Source organism: Hippocampus zosterae, chromosome 13, assembly GCF_025434085.1.
Source record: "Hippocampus zosterae strain Florida chromosome 13, ASM2543408v3, whole genome shotgun sequence".
In the NCBI taxonomy this organism is placed as follows: domain Eukaryota; kingdom Metazoa; phylum Chordata; class Actinopteri; order Syngnathiformes; family Syngnathidae; genus Hippocampus; species Hippocampus zosterae.
In genome coordinates this window covers 9,041,370-9,058,786 of record NC_067463.1, presented here as the reverse complement: position 1 = coordinate 9,058,786, position 17,417 = coordinate 9,041,370, and the positions used below count along the sequence as shown (strand labels likewise).

The following is a 17,417-nucleotide window of genomic DNA, read 5'->3' as shown; positions in this document are numbered from 1 at the left end:
CTAATAATGGTGTTTTGACTTTTAAAGAGGTATTCGTTTATCAGAAAAAAAAGAAAGACATTAACGTCTTATAAAAGGAATAACGCACAACATTTGGAGAAACAAGCTTTTCGCGATCAAGCTCCAGGAAAGCGATTTATTGAAGGCCATGACGGTTTAAAGGAATTAATCAGAAAAACGGTGCAACCCGTCTACCAAGGTTAATGTCATCCTAATCAAACTGGAAAACAAATAAATGGATGATATGAAGAATCCGGTGATGCTTGCAAGGTGGAAACTAGAGGAATAATAAGTGTGTGGAGAACTGGTATTTGCTTCAAGCCTCTGAGGAGTGAGAAGCACATTCTTGATGCGAACCGACTGACAGCCTTTGAACCTTTTAAACTTGTATGCAAACATCTTGGCCTCCGGGCACGGTCAGAACTGTCATTCATAGGAGCTAAATCACATCTTATTAATAATCTGCCAGACTTTCGACGTGGTGCGATGGAGGATGAGGCGAGAGAAGATGGGGGGGGGGGGGCGGTCCAGAGGCATAAAATGGCCTCTTTTTTTCCCAGCAGACTGCGAGTGATTCCGCCGTATGAATAGACAAAGAGCAAGGCATTGTTTAGGTTTGTGTGGCCCTCTTGTTTCCTGTCGCACTGACCCCAGGCTCTCCCTTCATCTCTTGCTCCGCTCCGACACGCCACATGCATGCGGGATGAGTACACAGAAGAGGGAGAGAGGGGGCAGCGGGAAAACAATTATGCTTGGTAGTCATAAATCCATGGGATGCAATTTGCGAGCGATTCACTATTAATTCTTTTGAGTGTTTATAAATGTGGCTAAGTGAAGAGAAGAGCGCTGCTGATGCTTAAATAAATTAGCTTCTAATTGGATTGTGATTCATGAAATTCCCTTGTTGTGTTGACGCAATTAATAGCATATGAAATTGCAAATTAATCCAAAACGGAAACAAGCACTTCACTTGTGTTTGGTCTCTCACTTTGATAAACATTAATGGTCCTCTCACTGCATTAATTGTGTTTCTCCCAGGATGAAATGAAGCAACAGGAAGTAACTGCAGGTGTTGAAAAGGAAGGGTCAAGGTAACAAACCATGCTGCAAACGTTCAATAGGCGTCTCTCAAGATGAAGGTCATGGCAGAAGTACAATGCAGAATTGAAACAATACTTTGGGGATAAATAAAGTCATAGAAAAACGTCAATGATGAACTGGCATCGTCTTTCGACCCAAGTCGGTAGCTCAAAATAAATATGATGACTACAGAATAGGAAATAGACATTTTCTGGCTGCTCAGTGAAATGTCGTAAAGTTTACAAAAACTCAAGTGATGACGTGAGTACGGTGGGAAATGTGTTTATTTTTACTGTTGTAACCTCCCCTGACAGGTTGATTTCTGCTCAGGCAATGATAAGATAAGAAAACCTTCATTAGTCTCGCAATGGAGAAATTCCCAATTCACAGTGGCAAAGTTATGAAAGGAAGAAGCAGAAGAACAAAATATAGGGGCTGCCGGAAAGGCACAATGAGCACACAATTCATATTTCTATATTCACACTGGAGAATTTATATTTGTACCTGTACAGATGTCAAGCGTGTTATATTGTTTCTTAAAACAATTGTCCTTAGAGGTAATAAAGGCTTAAGGATGGACATTTTGACCATGGAACAGATTAGTCAAACGTCCACTTTGTGTTCCTTTGGTCTTTCAGAAGTGAAATGTGTGGTAGTAGCATAAACTGCAAATGCAGATTTTCTGAGTATACTGTAGTTGGGGAATGTGACTCAATACATCAAGGTTCTGCAGCAAATTCTTCACATTTATTTTTTGCTTAGGTAATGCTTTTGCATGAATGCCATTCCCGGCAAGTTACGAGCATTCGATATGCCGCCACTGCTCAATTTTTTTCTGGTTTTGCAAATCCACGATGGAAGGATTTGCTTTAAACCACTCACTATGGCAACGAGGGAGGAGATGGGATATATTTTTTTCATACTTTATCTTTTAATATGTAGCACAAGGTTTAACAAACCTTGTGTTCTCCTGATTCTTATTCTCTGTGCCAGCGTGCATTTGTCCACGTCGGGGGCGATATGAAACAGACCAAGTTGATTGTGCTTGCAGTGGTGGTATTGAGAGATTGCGACAGAGCCGCGTGTCCGCATGGGCTGAATAATCACGTAGGTAATGGGGGACCAGGACAAAGGAGGATGGAGGCCCTGTATCAGTGGTCTGTCTGTGTGTGCGTCTGCACGTACGTGGCCGTGTGCATGGGGGTTGGAAACGGGCAGTGGGAGGCTGCCTGCTGAATGAAGCCCTATGCTGGTGTGAAGCCTAATGGGTGGCAGAGAAGTTAATTCCACTGTGCTGGAGCTTTATCTCATTTTCATACATATGAACGCGTCGGGCCGAGATCGATTACCACAAACAAATTGAAATGCTTAGAGACCCAAAAGCCCTGCACAGCGGTGAGCAGGAAAGACGGGATTGGGTGAATCTGTATGTGTCTATGAATTTCTGAATTTACCGATATGGATGGAAAGACACAAATCACCTTTGCATACTGATTGCTACCTTCCCACACACACGCGCGCGCACACACGGGCACACCTCTTATTATTCACCTCCACGCATGAAAACAACTCATTCCAGTCGATAATGCCTTGCCTTCAAGAGAAATGGCAGACATGAGGCTATGAGCACAATCACAGAGGTGGCTTATTGAGTGATTAGTCTCCACAACAACCGCACTTTTATTTTTCTCCTCAAAAACACACCCAATTACTGATCATGTTGCTTGCTATCTCATTAATGATCATGTAAACCAGGGGGGTGGGGGTGGGGGGGATAGTCCCCAAACGTCATCTTTCCTTTTGTAGGAGACTGGACTGTCTCCGAGTTGTTTGTGTAGTTTGTTCCTACACAAACTACACACTCTCAAGCAGAAGGCACGGAGACCGAGAAGGAGAAGGACGTGCCTGTACAGTAGTTGCTTGAGTTGTGTATACGTTTAAAAAAGAACCAACACGACAGCTCATTTGTTTTCTGTCGTTTTGCTCCGCTGCAGAAAATGCCGTGTAAACGCAAGTGGAGCTGCACCGACGCTGCGCCGGTGCTAATACGCTCAGGGGCTTTGTACGTCATTTGCTCCGGTGTAAAATATATCGCAACAAAATACATCGGTACAGCGCTGGAGCAAATGTGTGCCGTGTGAACACCCCTTTAGACTGTACCTTGGGTATCCTTCAAGCCTTTTCAGTCTCAAACCTGAACATGGCACATTTGGTCTACACAGTAAACACTGATTGTATGACTTGCAGGTCTAGTTCAAGCAATAATTCGGAAGATTATAAGATACTGCATGTATCATAATTCAGTGCCAAGCATTTCGGCATTATCAACTGGTAGTTAAAAAAATTAATACCATTTATAGAGAGAGCGAGAGATAGATAGAGAGATAGATGCACCAATTGTTCTTGTTGGCTATTCAACTGGAAGGACTCATAAAGCATTCTTCAAATTCATGCTTTTGAACAGGGGTCTTTATTCTTGGAGTCATCACCGCTTGACGTCTTTGAGTAAACAATTTATTTGATTGGCTGAGTCGTGTCGTGTGGGAAGAGCTATAAAAATGTGATTTGTATGTTTGTTCCTTATGCTCAAACATTCACTATGGCATAGAGCAGGTGAGCAGGATGAACAGCAACAGTAAAGCGCCCAAAATGTGAGCTTCTCCAATTAATTATGGGCATCAAAATAACGAAACAAGTCCTGATGAAAAGCGCACAGGTCATGATCACGGCTAGAGTCTGCCTATTGAGGACATGCATTAAGTAAAAAAAATATATATATATATATATTTTAGAGCTGTCAAACGATTAAAATATTTAATCTAATTAAAAATGCATAATTAACTCAAATGGACTAAAAAGTTAATCGTGATTACTCAAACATTTTTTATCGTTTCTGAATTTCCTTTTACATTTTTTGTCCTATTTTTCACCCATTTTAATGCTCTCATCAACATGGAATCATGAATCAGTTTTCTATGCGCCAAATGCAAATATTTACTGAAATAATTTAGATTTTCAATTTTACATGAACATTTTTCACTTGGAGCAGTTATTCACACATAATCTCTCACACAATATTACTGTCCATCAACAACAGTGAAAACAATATTTTGTCACACAACAGCTGCTTTAACAGCTTTTTCTATAAAATCAAAACAGAGCAATATAAATAAACTAGTACACAGCCTGTAGTAGATTTAAACCATGGTTACATACTTCGTTTTTCTCAAGTTTACTGTGAACACAGCAGTCTGTTTCTGTATGTTTGTTAAAGAATAACGAGACACCGGACACCAGTGTTCATTATGTGCCGCTGTATTCAAAACTGCCCGCCGTACAAAAAAGCGCACGCACTTCTCCCGTGCTGCTGGGGCAAACCATTCTGAAAGGGGCGGGGGGGGGGGGGGGGGGGGTCACTCCCCCTAACACAGTCAGGCTATGTTGATTGTGTTGGTCCTTGTGCGGAAGTCTCTCTACAGTTTTTGTGTCGACCTCATTTCGAATGACAACACTGGAGACGTTTTATTTTCGCTAGGTCGCTACCACTGTCAGACAAACACAGAGAAGCTCCACCCGCTCTATTTATATGGACGCAGAACACTGTAACCTTCCACACAAAATAGTTCCAAACAAGTAACATCCGCTTGTGACGTGTGCCGCGTTAATCTCGCGAGAAAAAATTTAATCCCGTTAAAATTCATTTAAATTAATGCCAATAAAAACGCGCTAAACTGACAGCTCTTATATATATATTCAGAACTGTGCAAAACAGCTTCTCATTAGAAAATACATAGCGTCAAAAAGAAAATAAAAGGCACTAATATTTACTTTGTACTATTGATAACCATAGTGTGTGTTCATCCATTTGAACTTTCCTCTTCAGAATGATAAAACGGATTCATGTCTTGTAATCCGAGAGCTCAAGATTCAAAAGCAAGAAAGTCTCATTAAAAATCCAAAGCCCCCCCCCTCCTTAAATTAAAACCTAACACAAATAATTAGGCGATGTTTGCACTTAAATATCCGGACAAGACTCAGGGTAAGCGAGGACACTGTTTTTTTCAACCTCTGTCCTGAGGCATTACTCATAGCTCAACGCCGTTATTTCTCCATGCGTCTCCATTTTGCCTTCACCACTTCTCCCGGCCGCCCTTTGTAGCCACAACACTGTGCTTTGACAGGATGCCTTCACACACTCCACTGCCTGCTGCTGCGGGCACAGCAGACGTCACCCTGCATTTCACTCTGTTGCGCCGTGTGTGTGTGTGTGTGCGTGTGCGTGCGAGATTCAGAGCACAAAATGGTTCACGCGTGTGCATGACGTCCGACGGGGTTGGCTCAGGACATCAAAGGCTACGTGTGTTTAATTTTGCAGCTTTATATGAAATGATTACTGCCGATTATTAATATTGAGAAATAAAAAATAAAGATGACAGGTACTCACCTTTGGGTTTCTGTTCAGCAGCCTGCAGGGGAGAGAGCAATGAAGTTTCTTGAAATAAATGCACCAAGAAGGGCGTTTAAAAGTAGCATTAGAGTGGAACAGATATGAAGCTGTCCCACCCATTGCAGCTACAGTATCTTACATTCCACACGCTGCAATAGAAAGGGATCTTTCCCAAAATGTTCCCACAATCTCAGGAGCATAACATTCTCTAAAACATGAAAAACGAAGAGCCAACTCAACCCCTTATTGACTGTTGTGTTTTTTGTGTAAGGAGATGTATCTATTAATAACTTCACCAGATGTGCAAGTGAATCACCTTCTTCTGAGCGATGACCTTCTTGATCTTTTCTCCTTGTTTTTTCTTTTTCTTTTCTTCCATCAAACGGTTCTCGTTCTTGTTTTGCTTGCTTCTCTCAGCTGTAAATCAACAGAACATTTTTTTTGGTCAAAAACAGAATCCCACTCCAAGGCTTTGATTAACTTTGTTCTCTTTTTCCCTCAATTACAACATACACAAAATAGACGCGTCATTGATCAGTGTGTGCATTTCAAACGTATTTGTGTAAACTGGAAGCCCCTTCCATTTGATTTACTTCCAGTCGCAGCAAGAGCGCACACCGTGCCTGGGAAAAGGTTTCCATCAACAACATTCCCTTCATATGTAAATTGCGCTTGACATGTCTAAAGGAACATTTTTCCTCTCAGTCAAACAGTATAATAGAGCCACAAAACAAAACAAGGAAGCAATTGAAGGGTGAAAAAGTGACAAGACAACATGAATTAGGACGACAGATGATGACAGTAAACAGCTCAAGTAAAAATTATTGTGGAAGAGGAATTCACATAAGAAGCAAGATGCTTGAGTTTTTTGAGATCTCCAAGCAGGACAGTGCAAACATTAACAAAGTGACAGAATGATCTACACAATGCTGGTTGCGTGAGTCAAACTAGCTGGCCAGACTGCCCGAAGGCCAGAATGTGTTTCCTTAGTGACAGTGCTGGAAACTATTGGAAGTATGAACTGGGTCTCAAGGACGGCGCATGTGCATGCTTGTTGATGTCTGGATGTTTGTGCGCTTGGATCTTAATGTGCTTAGGACACAGGAATAATTTGTGAGATCAAACTGATGATACACCGCACCGTGAAATCAATCATCATCATGTGAGAGTCACATGATACCACCTTTGGGAGTGCTTATGAAGTCATCCTATCCAATGAGTGACTTAACACATCACAAACAGTCTCAGAGGTCTACGACACGAACAACATTTTGGGGGAAAACCTGGCTCAAAATGTACTCATCCTTCTAAAGCCTAACGCGACAGAACCGAAACCACAACAATCGCATTCGTGATTGATGCAATCAGCCAAGTCAGTTTAAAATTATGCACCGCACCAGGGTGACTCCCAGTAGAGGTCGCATCAACTTACTTGTACCAGCAGGAGATGCTGAATAGCACGTAGCACAGTTCAAAGGTCAGACTAATCTCTGGGAGACGCGTCAATAGCAAATTAGCAATGCTAATACCAGCAGATGTGGCCCTGACCACAATGCAAGCTTCAAAGGGGGCAAACAAGGTCAAATTTTCAATATTAGGTTCAACCGAACATTGCATTGTCAACCTCAACTATACTTTGACCTGAGAATGGATGGAAACACAGGAAAAAAAAAACAATTAACTATGGCTTTGTTTACTTATTCCAAGAAGTGGCAGTAATTACAGCTTCGTGAATATTGACTGCTTTTCCTCATTTGAATCTGCTGGAGATTCTTTCCACATCCTGGTTGACCTATTCCAACATGACCACATCCCTGCTGTCAATCACAGTTTCACCAACTCTTCATCTGTCCAATCACTTTATGTTAAATGACAACCCTACTTGAGATACAGCTTTTCATTCTGCCGTCTATGCAAAACACATTTTACGGCGTGTGTGAGGGAAACTGCCGGACTTTATTGCTGGTGTTTTTCTTTTAAATGTGACAGCAGGGACAGTTGGGTTTTTTAGCTGACAAAGTAAATGCCAGGCGAGGCTTCCTCACATATCCTTACCTGTCTCACTGCCTCGCTCTCAGCACTGCTGACACAAGCATCTAATTAATGGTGAACCAGTATTTCATACTTTGAATCTAACAAACTGAACACAAATAAAGTGCAACCTCTGAAGTTTGAAGACAAAGGTCAACCTCCGACGTATTTCAATATTTTGAAACAATTGAAAGTGGAAATCCGAATAATCAGCTCCAGACTCAAAAGAAATAAACTTCACGGAAAGTCTGGTGTTTATACTTGTTTTTCTTCCCTGATGTCCCCAAAAAGCTCAGTAAACAGGGTTCTCCACTGGCGCAGAGACGAGATGTGCGCTGATATTCATGACACCATTACCTCTTAGTTGAGTCAGTGTTGGAGGGGGGAAAAAACTCACAAAAAGCCAAAGAAAAATGAAAACCAGTACCCAGAAGTCATCCTTGTTGAGATTTTGCATGACATGATTTATGATAGCTGAACATCGACTTCAAATACATAATATTTGGGTTTGACGTAGATTTGTAAGGTCTCAGGGGAATTTGTATTTTGAACTCCCCTTGCATGCCTACGACCAAAGATTCTTCTGACTGTGGTTCCGTAGAACCAAATAGAATAAATGGACATCATGGAAGTATGTGGCACAGTTATGGTGAACACAGTACGGTAAGGAGAACAGTCTATTGCGAATGATGAAGCTACAGTCATACAAGCTTGACATAGAAAGACGGCAGAGAGGCGGTGTGTCTGGTGCCATTCTGTCAGAGGATCTGGGGAAAGGAGGGAGGGGTGGGAGAAACAGAGGTGGGCGGATGAGAGGAAGGAGGAAAAAAACAGGCGGTGGATGAAAGCAGAAGCAGAACAACACCAATTAAGAACGACATGCCGCCGGAGAACCAGACAGGGCGAAAAAGGGGAACCGAGGCTGGAAGTGGGAAAGACAGAAAAGAAAATCCTCACTGGATATACAGTGAAGAGAAAGGCAAAAAGTGAAGCAAGCATGATGGAGGCTGGCAGACAAGGGGGGAGAGAGTGAGAGAAGAGGCGGGGGTGGAAAGCACAGAAATAACCATGCGCCTTGATTACTAATATCCATCGGACGGTGGTAAGAATGAGAAACTGCACAGCTGAGAGAAACCGAAAGACCTGCACTGCTTTAGACAAAGACAAATGAAAAGGGCAAAGATGGTGCAGGGAAGACACAAAAGCTTGGTGAGGTAACGACGACAGAGGACTGAAGCAATAGGGCTGTTCACACGGCAAGGTTTGGTCTGGTGCTGCGCCGGGGCTGCCCCAGTAGAGCGTTCACACATGCAAATTAGCTCCGGCGTAGCCCCGGAAAAGAGCTTATACCGGACCAAATTTCAAATATTTGCTCCGGAGCAAATGCTCGTTTGCAAAGCAGCACCGGTGTAAATTTCCACGTGTGAACGCAACTGGGTTAAATTTGCTCCAGAGCAAATGCTTGTGAAGAGTACGTATGGCGAGAATGCGTTGCTTTCGTGCCTTCTGTCGGACGCTCCACACAATTTGCTGCGGTGCAAAATATATCGCAACAAAATATATCGGTGCAGCGCCGGAGCAAATGTGTGCCATGTGAACGGCCCTAATATGATCCACCATTACTACACGACGTGGGAAACTTGCTAGCCACCACTGTTAGCATTTAGCAAATCCAGACATTCCTGGAGTGTAATACTCGTGGAGTTTAAAGTTAAAAGCATTCTTTTCATTTCTATAGCAAACCGGTTGAATGACTTGATTTGTTCCAGGCTTGAAATGTAGACACTGTATCATTTTGAGATGATACCTTGACTGACACTCTCTGGAGCAATGTGCTAGTGTGACCCGTCAATTCGGCGTGATGATCGCCGTGTGGGAAAAGCAAGGCTGTAAATTCAACAAGCAAGGCCGCTGCTATTGTTTGTGAGCATTTTGCACATAGAAGCTTCGGCTGAGCCAGGTGGGTCAAAGTATAAAACGTGTTTTATTGCCACGACGCTGGACTTGATCAATGGATGCTGGGATTTGCTGACGTGGCTGAAGGCGCGCGGATAGTTCATGAGGGGGAGGATAAAGTCCAACACTGAGGGAGAGAGGGAGAGTTGGTGCTATAAATAATAGTTTTGAGGTTTGCACTCGGGTGTCTTTGCTGGGGAAGCAGCCAAGTTGACATTAAACTTTAACACGGCAGCAGCTCATCAAGTGAAAAAACATCACGAGACCGAGCAGGATGACTGCTGCCGCTGCTAAATCGAACAGAATTCGAGGTGTCAAGCCATTTTACACGTTGGGCCTTTCTTATTGATTTGTGTGTAGAGGATTCGGCATGTAGAGCACAGTCCGCACTCTTGTCTATAAGATGCATGGTGAAGTCAAGAATCATTTACAAGTGAAATTTTTTTTGACTATGTAAAAAGTATTGAGCAGTTAATGTATTCATTCTTGCTTTTTAAATAAAATGAGAGTGGTGTGGAACAATTCCCGATTATTGAGCCGTCTGCAGAATAATGCTGGCCGCAGGAGTTGTGCCATAACATAAGATGTCGCTTGACTTCAGCCAACAGGCTCGTTGACACTGAAGCAGTACTGCACAATATTTGCCCTCGATTGCTTTACATCGCTTCAAGTGCATGGATTATTCATTCACATTCAATGGGTATGTTTTATGATCTGCACTTTGTTCCAATCAAACACAAAATTGTTTACAGTGTGTAAAACATTTTGTGCATCAATTAACTCACAACAAAAGGCCAAATGTAGCATGAAATTGTCACAATAACAATCAAAATTTGACAAACACAAACTGCACGCACGCCAAGACAAACGACATAATCAGCTGAGGCAGACTTAGAGGTTACTTTGACACAGCACACAGCAAAATGTCACCTATCTGATAATTCTCAAGTTGACAACAATGTGAGCAATAATAACGAGACGAAACAAATGGACAGAAGAGATTACATTCATGTTACAAAAACATGCCGATTGATTTGAGCTGACCATATAATTGTAAACGTTTTGTTGGCCAACCCTCACTGTAAAATGAACAAACAATTGGAGGGTTACATTTAGGCTTATACGGTCCCCCCGGTGAGTTTTGTATCAAACATATCCATCGTTGAAAGTTTGGGGATCGTTCTTGGCACCAAGGGGCACCGCACCGACAGCTCACATATTACTGATCCCCACATCACTCCAGCAGGTGTAATAGCGATCTTGTCACTGTGAGCTGTTTTTGTTGTCTTTGTATTTTTTGTTTGTAAATTCTACCCAATGTTGGGCAAAACCTCCTGTATGTACAGTCATTAGGATATTCAGAGTTTAACATAACGCTCTGGAAAGACGTTGACAGGAAGCGAACAAAAACTGCAGCGATTATTTTCATTGGGAAGGTGATCAAAGTCCCATCATCCATAAGAGAGATCAGGCGAGACCCCACCACCACCCACCCACCTACCTACCTACCCCCCGTGGTTCCTTCAACCAGGCCAAAGATTGGCAGGACAGAGATATGCAGTCATTGGTGATCTTTTTTTTTGTTTTCTGTGATCTGTCCCAAAAATCCTGATTGTGTTAAAGTCTGATCTACAAGCATACGTTTTCAGTTCACTGCACTGATATTGGCATTAAAAAAAAAACCCAAAAAAACAACAACAACAACAAAGCTAGGACCTAAGAGCCTCAATCCTAATCCCAGTACAAGAACAGGTGGCGCATGCTAGTGCTATTTACATATCCTTAACTGAGAGCGTTGAATGTGCTGTGAGGCTCAAGCCCTGTTACATCATGAGCAAGGCTGTCTAATGTTAGTTTGGGTATGAAGACTGGAACATTTAAATTGGATGTCCCGCATATTCCCCATCAGGCTTCTTCCATGTAATGCCATGCTCCTTCCCACAGCGTCTCCAATTAGCCAACACGAAAGCGAGGGAGGGAACAGGGCCCCAAATCAAGCTCCGCACAGTGAACATTCCCCTGGAGTCGTGCCAAGACTCAAAGTATCAGCTCGCCAGGTCCCAGCTGCCCCCGCCTCACACCACTCCATCTCCCAGCTTCAATGCTGACCTGGCTTACCCCTGGTGGGCCCCTTAAGCCCTGCCCCTTCTATTGGCACATACGCTGGGGAAGGAGGCATAAAACAGGCAAGCAACAAAACAAAAATATTTAAAGCCGCCTATATGGAAAAAAAGTTTTGTTCAGGTTTCGCCGTCAATACAATGTGATTACAATGCAAAATCAGAATGGATATCTGACTGCATTTCGATGATTGAATATTAGGGTAATTAATCTGTTATGGGTTATTTTTAGAAATAATCTGACAGCATTGAGGGAATTGTTCCGAGTATCCCGATCTCATGTTTTGATGACAATGAGCAGAATTTGCCACAGCAGAATTCTGTCTAATTAATCCATAGTTTGTGTGTTCTTCTGGTGTTAGCATGCAGAATTCCTGGTTTTCCTTCTTACATGAATTTCCTTTTTCACTGTTACTGCTGAGAACCTCGTCCACAAATACTCCTAATTTATAACAATGCCTACATCAAATTCAACAGACAGGCATCTAATTATTCTGCTCCCCTGCACTTTAAAATCGCCATTCACAGTCTAGAGGACGAGGTTAATGGCTTTTGACAGCCACAAATTGAACCCATCTGATTCCGCTGTCAATGCCCCCCAGACTGGAGCAGCGCCCCGTGGTGGTGTTAAGCATGTTATCTATCAGTTCTGTGCCAGTTGTTTGAAAGGCTTCATAACGGGCTCGGTAAGCACCGTGGTCAGGCCTGGGATAAGGTCAATGACGGGGGGTCGGCGATATAAGCCACTTTTTTGAAGCAGGACTAAGTGGGACTTATTGGAGCCAACAGATATGTTTGAAAGCACTTTTTGTTCATTGGAACTTGGAGACTCTTTGGAAATTGGCTCACGTAAGAGTTGTGGGATTGTTCGACACAGAACAATAAAGTCTTCTACAGCTTCCGGCTTTGTGATGGGTACAAGCCAAGGAGAGCAACCTGAAGACTCGACAGGGTGCAGTGTATCATCAGGAAAAGGTCAGACATTAGAAAACAAACCTTGAGTATTATTTGCAGCAAATTACCCAGATGTGCACTGATACGACACAGCAGATGGAGTGGGTTTGTCCTTGAGGTAGTGACAATATGTCCAAACAGCCTTCAGCACGAGTGTGCTGCCAAGAAAAAAAAAAGAAAAAAGAAAAGAATGTTTCTTCTAATGTTCTCCTGCTGTAGAGAGGACAAACTAACAAAAAGCTTTTCCTACGATATAGGGCAATTATTCAGAGAATTCACCTGTTGGAAATTAAGCCTCAGCTGAGCACAGAGCGACTACTACTGTTGGCGGGAATACTCCATTTCATTCCTATGTCCACAAAACTCAATAACAGTAACTTAAGCTGTTTTGACTCCACTAGTGATGGATGATAGCTATGACGACAAAATGCTCAAATTCTCAGTTTCAGAATGACTGGCAAGAGCATCATCAATCCGTCTTGCGTAATATTGCTTAATTATTATTTGTTTATGTTCATTCATTGACCAATATCAGAACACAACAATGTTAACGAAATCAGAAAACAAAATGACGCGAAAATTAACTTTAAGGCAAATTTTAAAAATAAATTTATCCCATTAATTTTGGGAGTAATAAAAAGGACAATCTATTCAAAATATATTCAACAGCTACAGCTACCTAGTACACGACGCTGCCAATGGATGAGATACATTCACGCAGACGTCTAAATTTGAACTGCAATCATTAATCAAAAAGGTAGAAGGATTTTATCCACCTGGGCGGCTCACTCAAGTCGATGTTAGGTATGCTTGGAAGCTCGACTGTGAGGGACTTACAGCAGACTCCCTCTTCTGAACAAGCGTAAACTCCCCCTATTCTCTAGTTTATGGACAGCAGAGTGCCCCTGAAAAATCTTTTCACAGGGACTCTTTTATTTGCTATCAGTCAGCCTTTGGGAAAGACTGGTGGTGTCTAGGAAGGAGGACACTTGACCGTCTGGAGAAAAAAATATGTGTGCACATCAATGAGCGAGCTGGGTGTTTAGAGGCATGCGGGAGGCACCTCATGACCTGATTAGCAACCGCAGGGCATTAACCAACTGCCGGGACCTCGAGTTTGGCCCAAAAAAATGCTTGCACACGTCAATAAAACAGCACTGAGCTGGAAGCAACACATTCCATCTCGACACATGTATGTGTTCGCGTACCAATTTTCTCATTTCAATTCGGCACTGGTGTGTGACGATAGAGATAAGACAGTTCTGTCAGAAGATGACAGAGGGAGGAGATGAAGGGGGTTGAAATTGAACAGGATATTATGTACTTCAATTAAGACACGCCAAAGAGATATTAAAAGCTGTACTCGGGAGCCTGGGGATGCAAGAATAGGGGGGTTGCAATGCAACGGAAGGCGACAGTTCAATCAGTATCGGGAGTACAGGTGGAGGAACAGAGAATGGGCGGCGGGATAGTTATGTTTAATAATGTACTTGGAATTAGTGTAGGGGAATGTACAAGATACACGATGTACCACAGCGATATGAACCACAAGCAGATTGCACAATTTTAAAAAGGCATTTTTCTTTAAATATAAAGGCTGCCATCATGTCATTGCATTCCCATAAAAGCATGTAAGCCTTTGTTTGTGCAAATCCAAGTAATGCAATACCTCCTTGGCTATGTGAAAGAAACTATTCACATGTGCAGTGTTCTCAGTCCCTCTCCACCAATCACAGAAGAGCTGTGATGTAACGCTTAAGTTTCACGTCCAATAACCCAGTAGAAAGACTTACAATGCATTTAATGAGGTGTATCTGATCATAATCCTACAACTGCAATTTAGCATCACGCCGTTTGTTATTTCTACTGGAATCCCCATTGAAACCAACACATTTATATTCGCAGGAGCACAAACTCTAGAGTTGATAATTATGAGGACTTACAAATGACGGAGAGAGAGAGAGGTGCTGAATATACACTCACCTTGCGTTAAGCACGGCTTTGGCAGCTTGTAATCAATCCCCTTCGTCCTCTCCAAAGTTACCCGTAACGCGATGGAGCAGATTCAGTCAAGACTTGGCAGCTTCGCCTGCGGCCGCCGTAGCAGCTTGGTGACGGTTGAGCGAGGTATACAACGCCCCCTCCTCGGCCACATATACAAAATCACTGTTTTGTAATGTGTCGTTTGGGAGAAACATTGGAAAAAATGCCGCAAAAAATAATGCTAAAACGCCATATGCGATCTCGTATAGGGGGCGGGAAGGGGGACTACGCGAAGGCAACAACAAAAACAAACGATACGAATAGGAATGACCTTGTAAAACGCAGCTAAATTGTTGTCGACAACATTAGCCGGTAGAAGTTGAGCCGCACTGAAAAAAAATAAGAAATGAAAATGGAATGGCGCAGTTTTTTTGTCCGAGCTTGCCGACAGCCGTCCGAAAGCCAGCCGGCCAACTTGGTTTTAAAGTGCAAAAATAAAATAACTGTTGTGTCTAGGTGACCAGCGGGACGACTTGTAACGCGCCAGCTACCGCGAATGCAAAGTGGGAAGCGACTCCGAGAAAATACATTCTGCGAGGGTCCAGACAGCGCAGAGCACGGTCGTGGTAGGCGGATCAGTGAGCTTTCGGCGTCAGTGGTCTCGCAGCCATTTTGTTGAGACTAGCTAACACCGCAGTCGCTTCTCTCCTCCTCCCCTGGAGAGCAGCCAGACCAGGAAGCGGCTCCAGAAACGTCACTCAAGGCCAGCCAATCGGAAGATGCGAGGAAATTCCACCCTCCGCCTACATGCAGACGCCAAGCGTTTTGATGCACTTGTTGTGCATATTGACATATATATTTAGAGGGACAACACATGTAAAGGGACAATACCAAGAACACTACATCTCGACTGTCTGGTGTGCTCTTTCTTTTAATTCTTTTTTTAGCGAAAACCAAACAAGAGAAATAATACAACCTTAATCCGTTCATTCATTTTTCATACATCTAAAGTCACATTAATTCAAATCATTCTCAAATGCTACGAGTAATAAAGTGCATTTACTCCCGTTATTTTCCTTAAGAGCATTTGACTAGTGCATGTGAGAGCAAATCCTGCGTTATGTGTGTGAGAGAGTGTTTGACTAATGTGTGTGAGAGCCTTTGGGTATTGTATGCACGAGCACATTTCAGTAGTTTGTATAAGAGCTTTTAAATAGAGTTAGAGCTAATCCTGGATTATGTCCCAAACGTCCCCCTTATGCATCTGCACAGTCAATCTCACATTTATTTTCATTTGCATGAAATGGTGGCAAGGTGTCAAAGCTTAGATAAAAAGAATACCAATGAAATATTGGCTTGTATTTCATCAGATACAGTCAAACCTGTTATATTTTCTGAGATCCTTCTCGCGTTATGAAAATGCCATATCTTAGTGCTAACACTGGTTTTACACCTAGCGTCTTTGTTGTCTTGATTATCCCTCATTTATCATCACAACAAACTGTAAAGCTAGAAAAATGAATCCAGAGCAGTTCAAGATGCCAACTCCATTCTTCAGGAGATGATTCCGTTTTGGTTAGCAACTGAGTTCTTGGCGATTTATTTATGAAGAACAGCGTCTAGGAAATGAGACTTATTACCAGTTTCGTTTTCGAATAAGAAAAGTGTCTGTTTGAGGGAGGCACTTGGAGACTCATTACGGATGACCACTCTTGTGGCGTTTCTTGTGAAACTATTCTAAATAGCAGCAGGTTGGCTGTTTCATCCACAATTTAGCTTATCAGATTCAACCACTTTTTCATACAGTTCCTCAACCCAAACCGACCTTTGTCAAGAAGGTCTTGATCAGGTGCTGTACAGAGACACGGGGCCATAATTCCTGCCTATTCACGACATGATGGATGAGGTCGCCCTTCTGCCCCCACAATCGCATCTGCACACATCCTTTAAAAAGAAAACGTGGCCCCTGTCCATTCTCTACGCTCCTTTCTCATGGAAATGAATGCTCGGCGTACAGACTACGCGCACACACAGCCACACAAAGTGCAGTGGGAACAGGTCAAGACTCCGCATTACAAAGGGGATGGCTGACCAGTGAGAACTTGCTTAGAAATGCTGAAGGCTCTTACACATCACTCGTAGAGACTACTAATGAGAAAGCCAGGGGCCCTGGCCAAAAGTTTTTTTTCTTCTACATTTCAGGGCAAGATGCCCAAAGCTTTTGAGACTGAAAGCGCCAATAGAATGGAGAAAGCAGATGTTCCACGCTCGGGGTTAAGAAGGGTGAGAGCAGAGTGGAATGTCATCGGTGGGTGGGGGTGGGGGGGCGCCTTGAGGCACATGTATTTCAGGGTAGATTGTGAACTATGTCAGTCAGTGCAGGAGTTTATTTTGGGGCTTGTACAGACCACTTAAATACAGTGTCATGTGAATAAGCTCTCAGAAGCACTTGAAAGTTGCAAGCGTCATTGAGCAATGCATTACACGGTGAGTGCACTAGTACCTCAATTAATTGTTTTTTTACATCACCTTACCGTGACTCAGTGAGTGAAGATGGAAGCCACTTGGAAAAACAATTCCTGGGAATCGATTATAATATAGGAAGCCCAATTCCAATCAAGTTGAGACATGTGTCAAATGTAAATAAAAATACAAGACAATGATTCACCGATCATTTTCAAACTACGTATATTCAATTGGGTATATCACAAAGAAAAGCTATTTAATGTTCAATCTTATTAACTCGATTGTGCTTTTTGCTCTTGGGGACGGTGTGCCTGTTTTAGGATGTACATCGCGTTCCCCCATTCTCTTTCCATCCAATCCCATTTATTCATTTACGTGAC

The 17,417-nt window shown here is 42.7% G+C and overlaps 1 protein-coding gene across 6 annotated transcripts in view; it reads right to left on the bottom strand.

Annotated features, from left to right (window-relative positions):
• The window catches only part of tnrc6c2 (trinucleotide repeat containing adaptor 6C2), a 49,956-nt gene extending 34,659 nt beyond the window's left edge, over positions 1-15,297 (bottom strand). The window contains exons 1-4 of one of the 6 annotated variants that reach the window (XM_052084061.1): positions 14,572-15,297; positions 12,631-12,746; positions 5,844-5,944; positions 5,525-5,546 (exon numbers count right to left, since the gene is read on the bottom strand). In XM_052084061.1, the coding sequence (XP_051940021.1) occupies positions 5,525-5,546; positions 5,844-5,906 (85 nt within the window). In that variant the 5' untranslated portion in view covers positions 5,907-5,944; positions 12,631-12,746; positions 14,572-15,297. Of the gene's footprint in view, positions 1-5,524; positions 5,549-5,843; positions 5,945-12,630; positions 12,747-14,565 lie in introns of all 6 variants that reach the window. The other 5 variants (XM_052084064.1, XM_052084062.1, XM_052084065.1 and 2 more) reach the window with 5 other exon arrangements.
• Between the last annotated feature and the right edge of the window lie 2,120 nt (positions 15,298-17,417).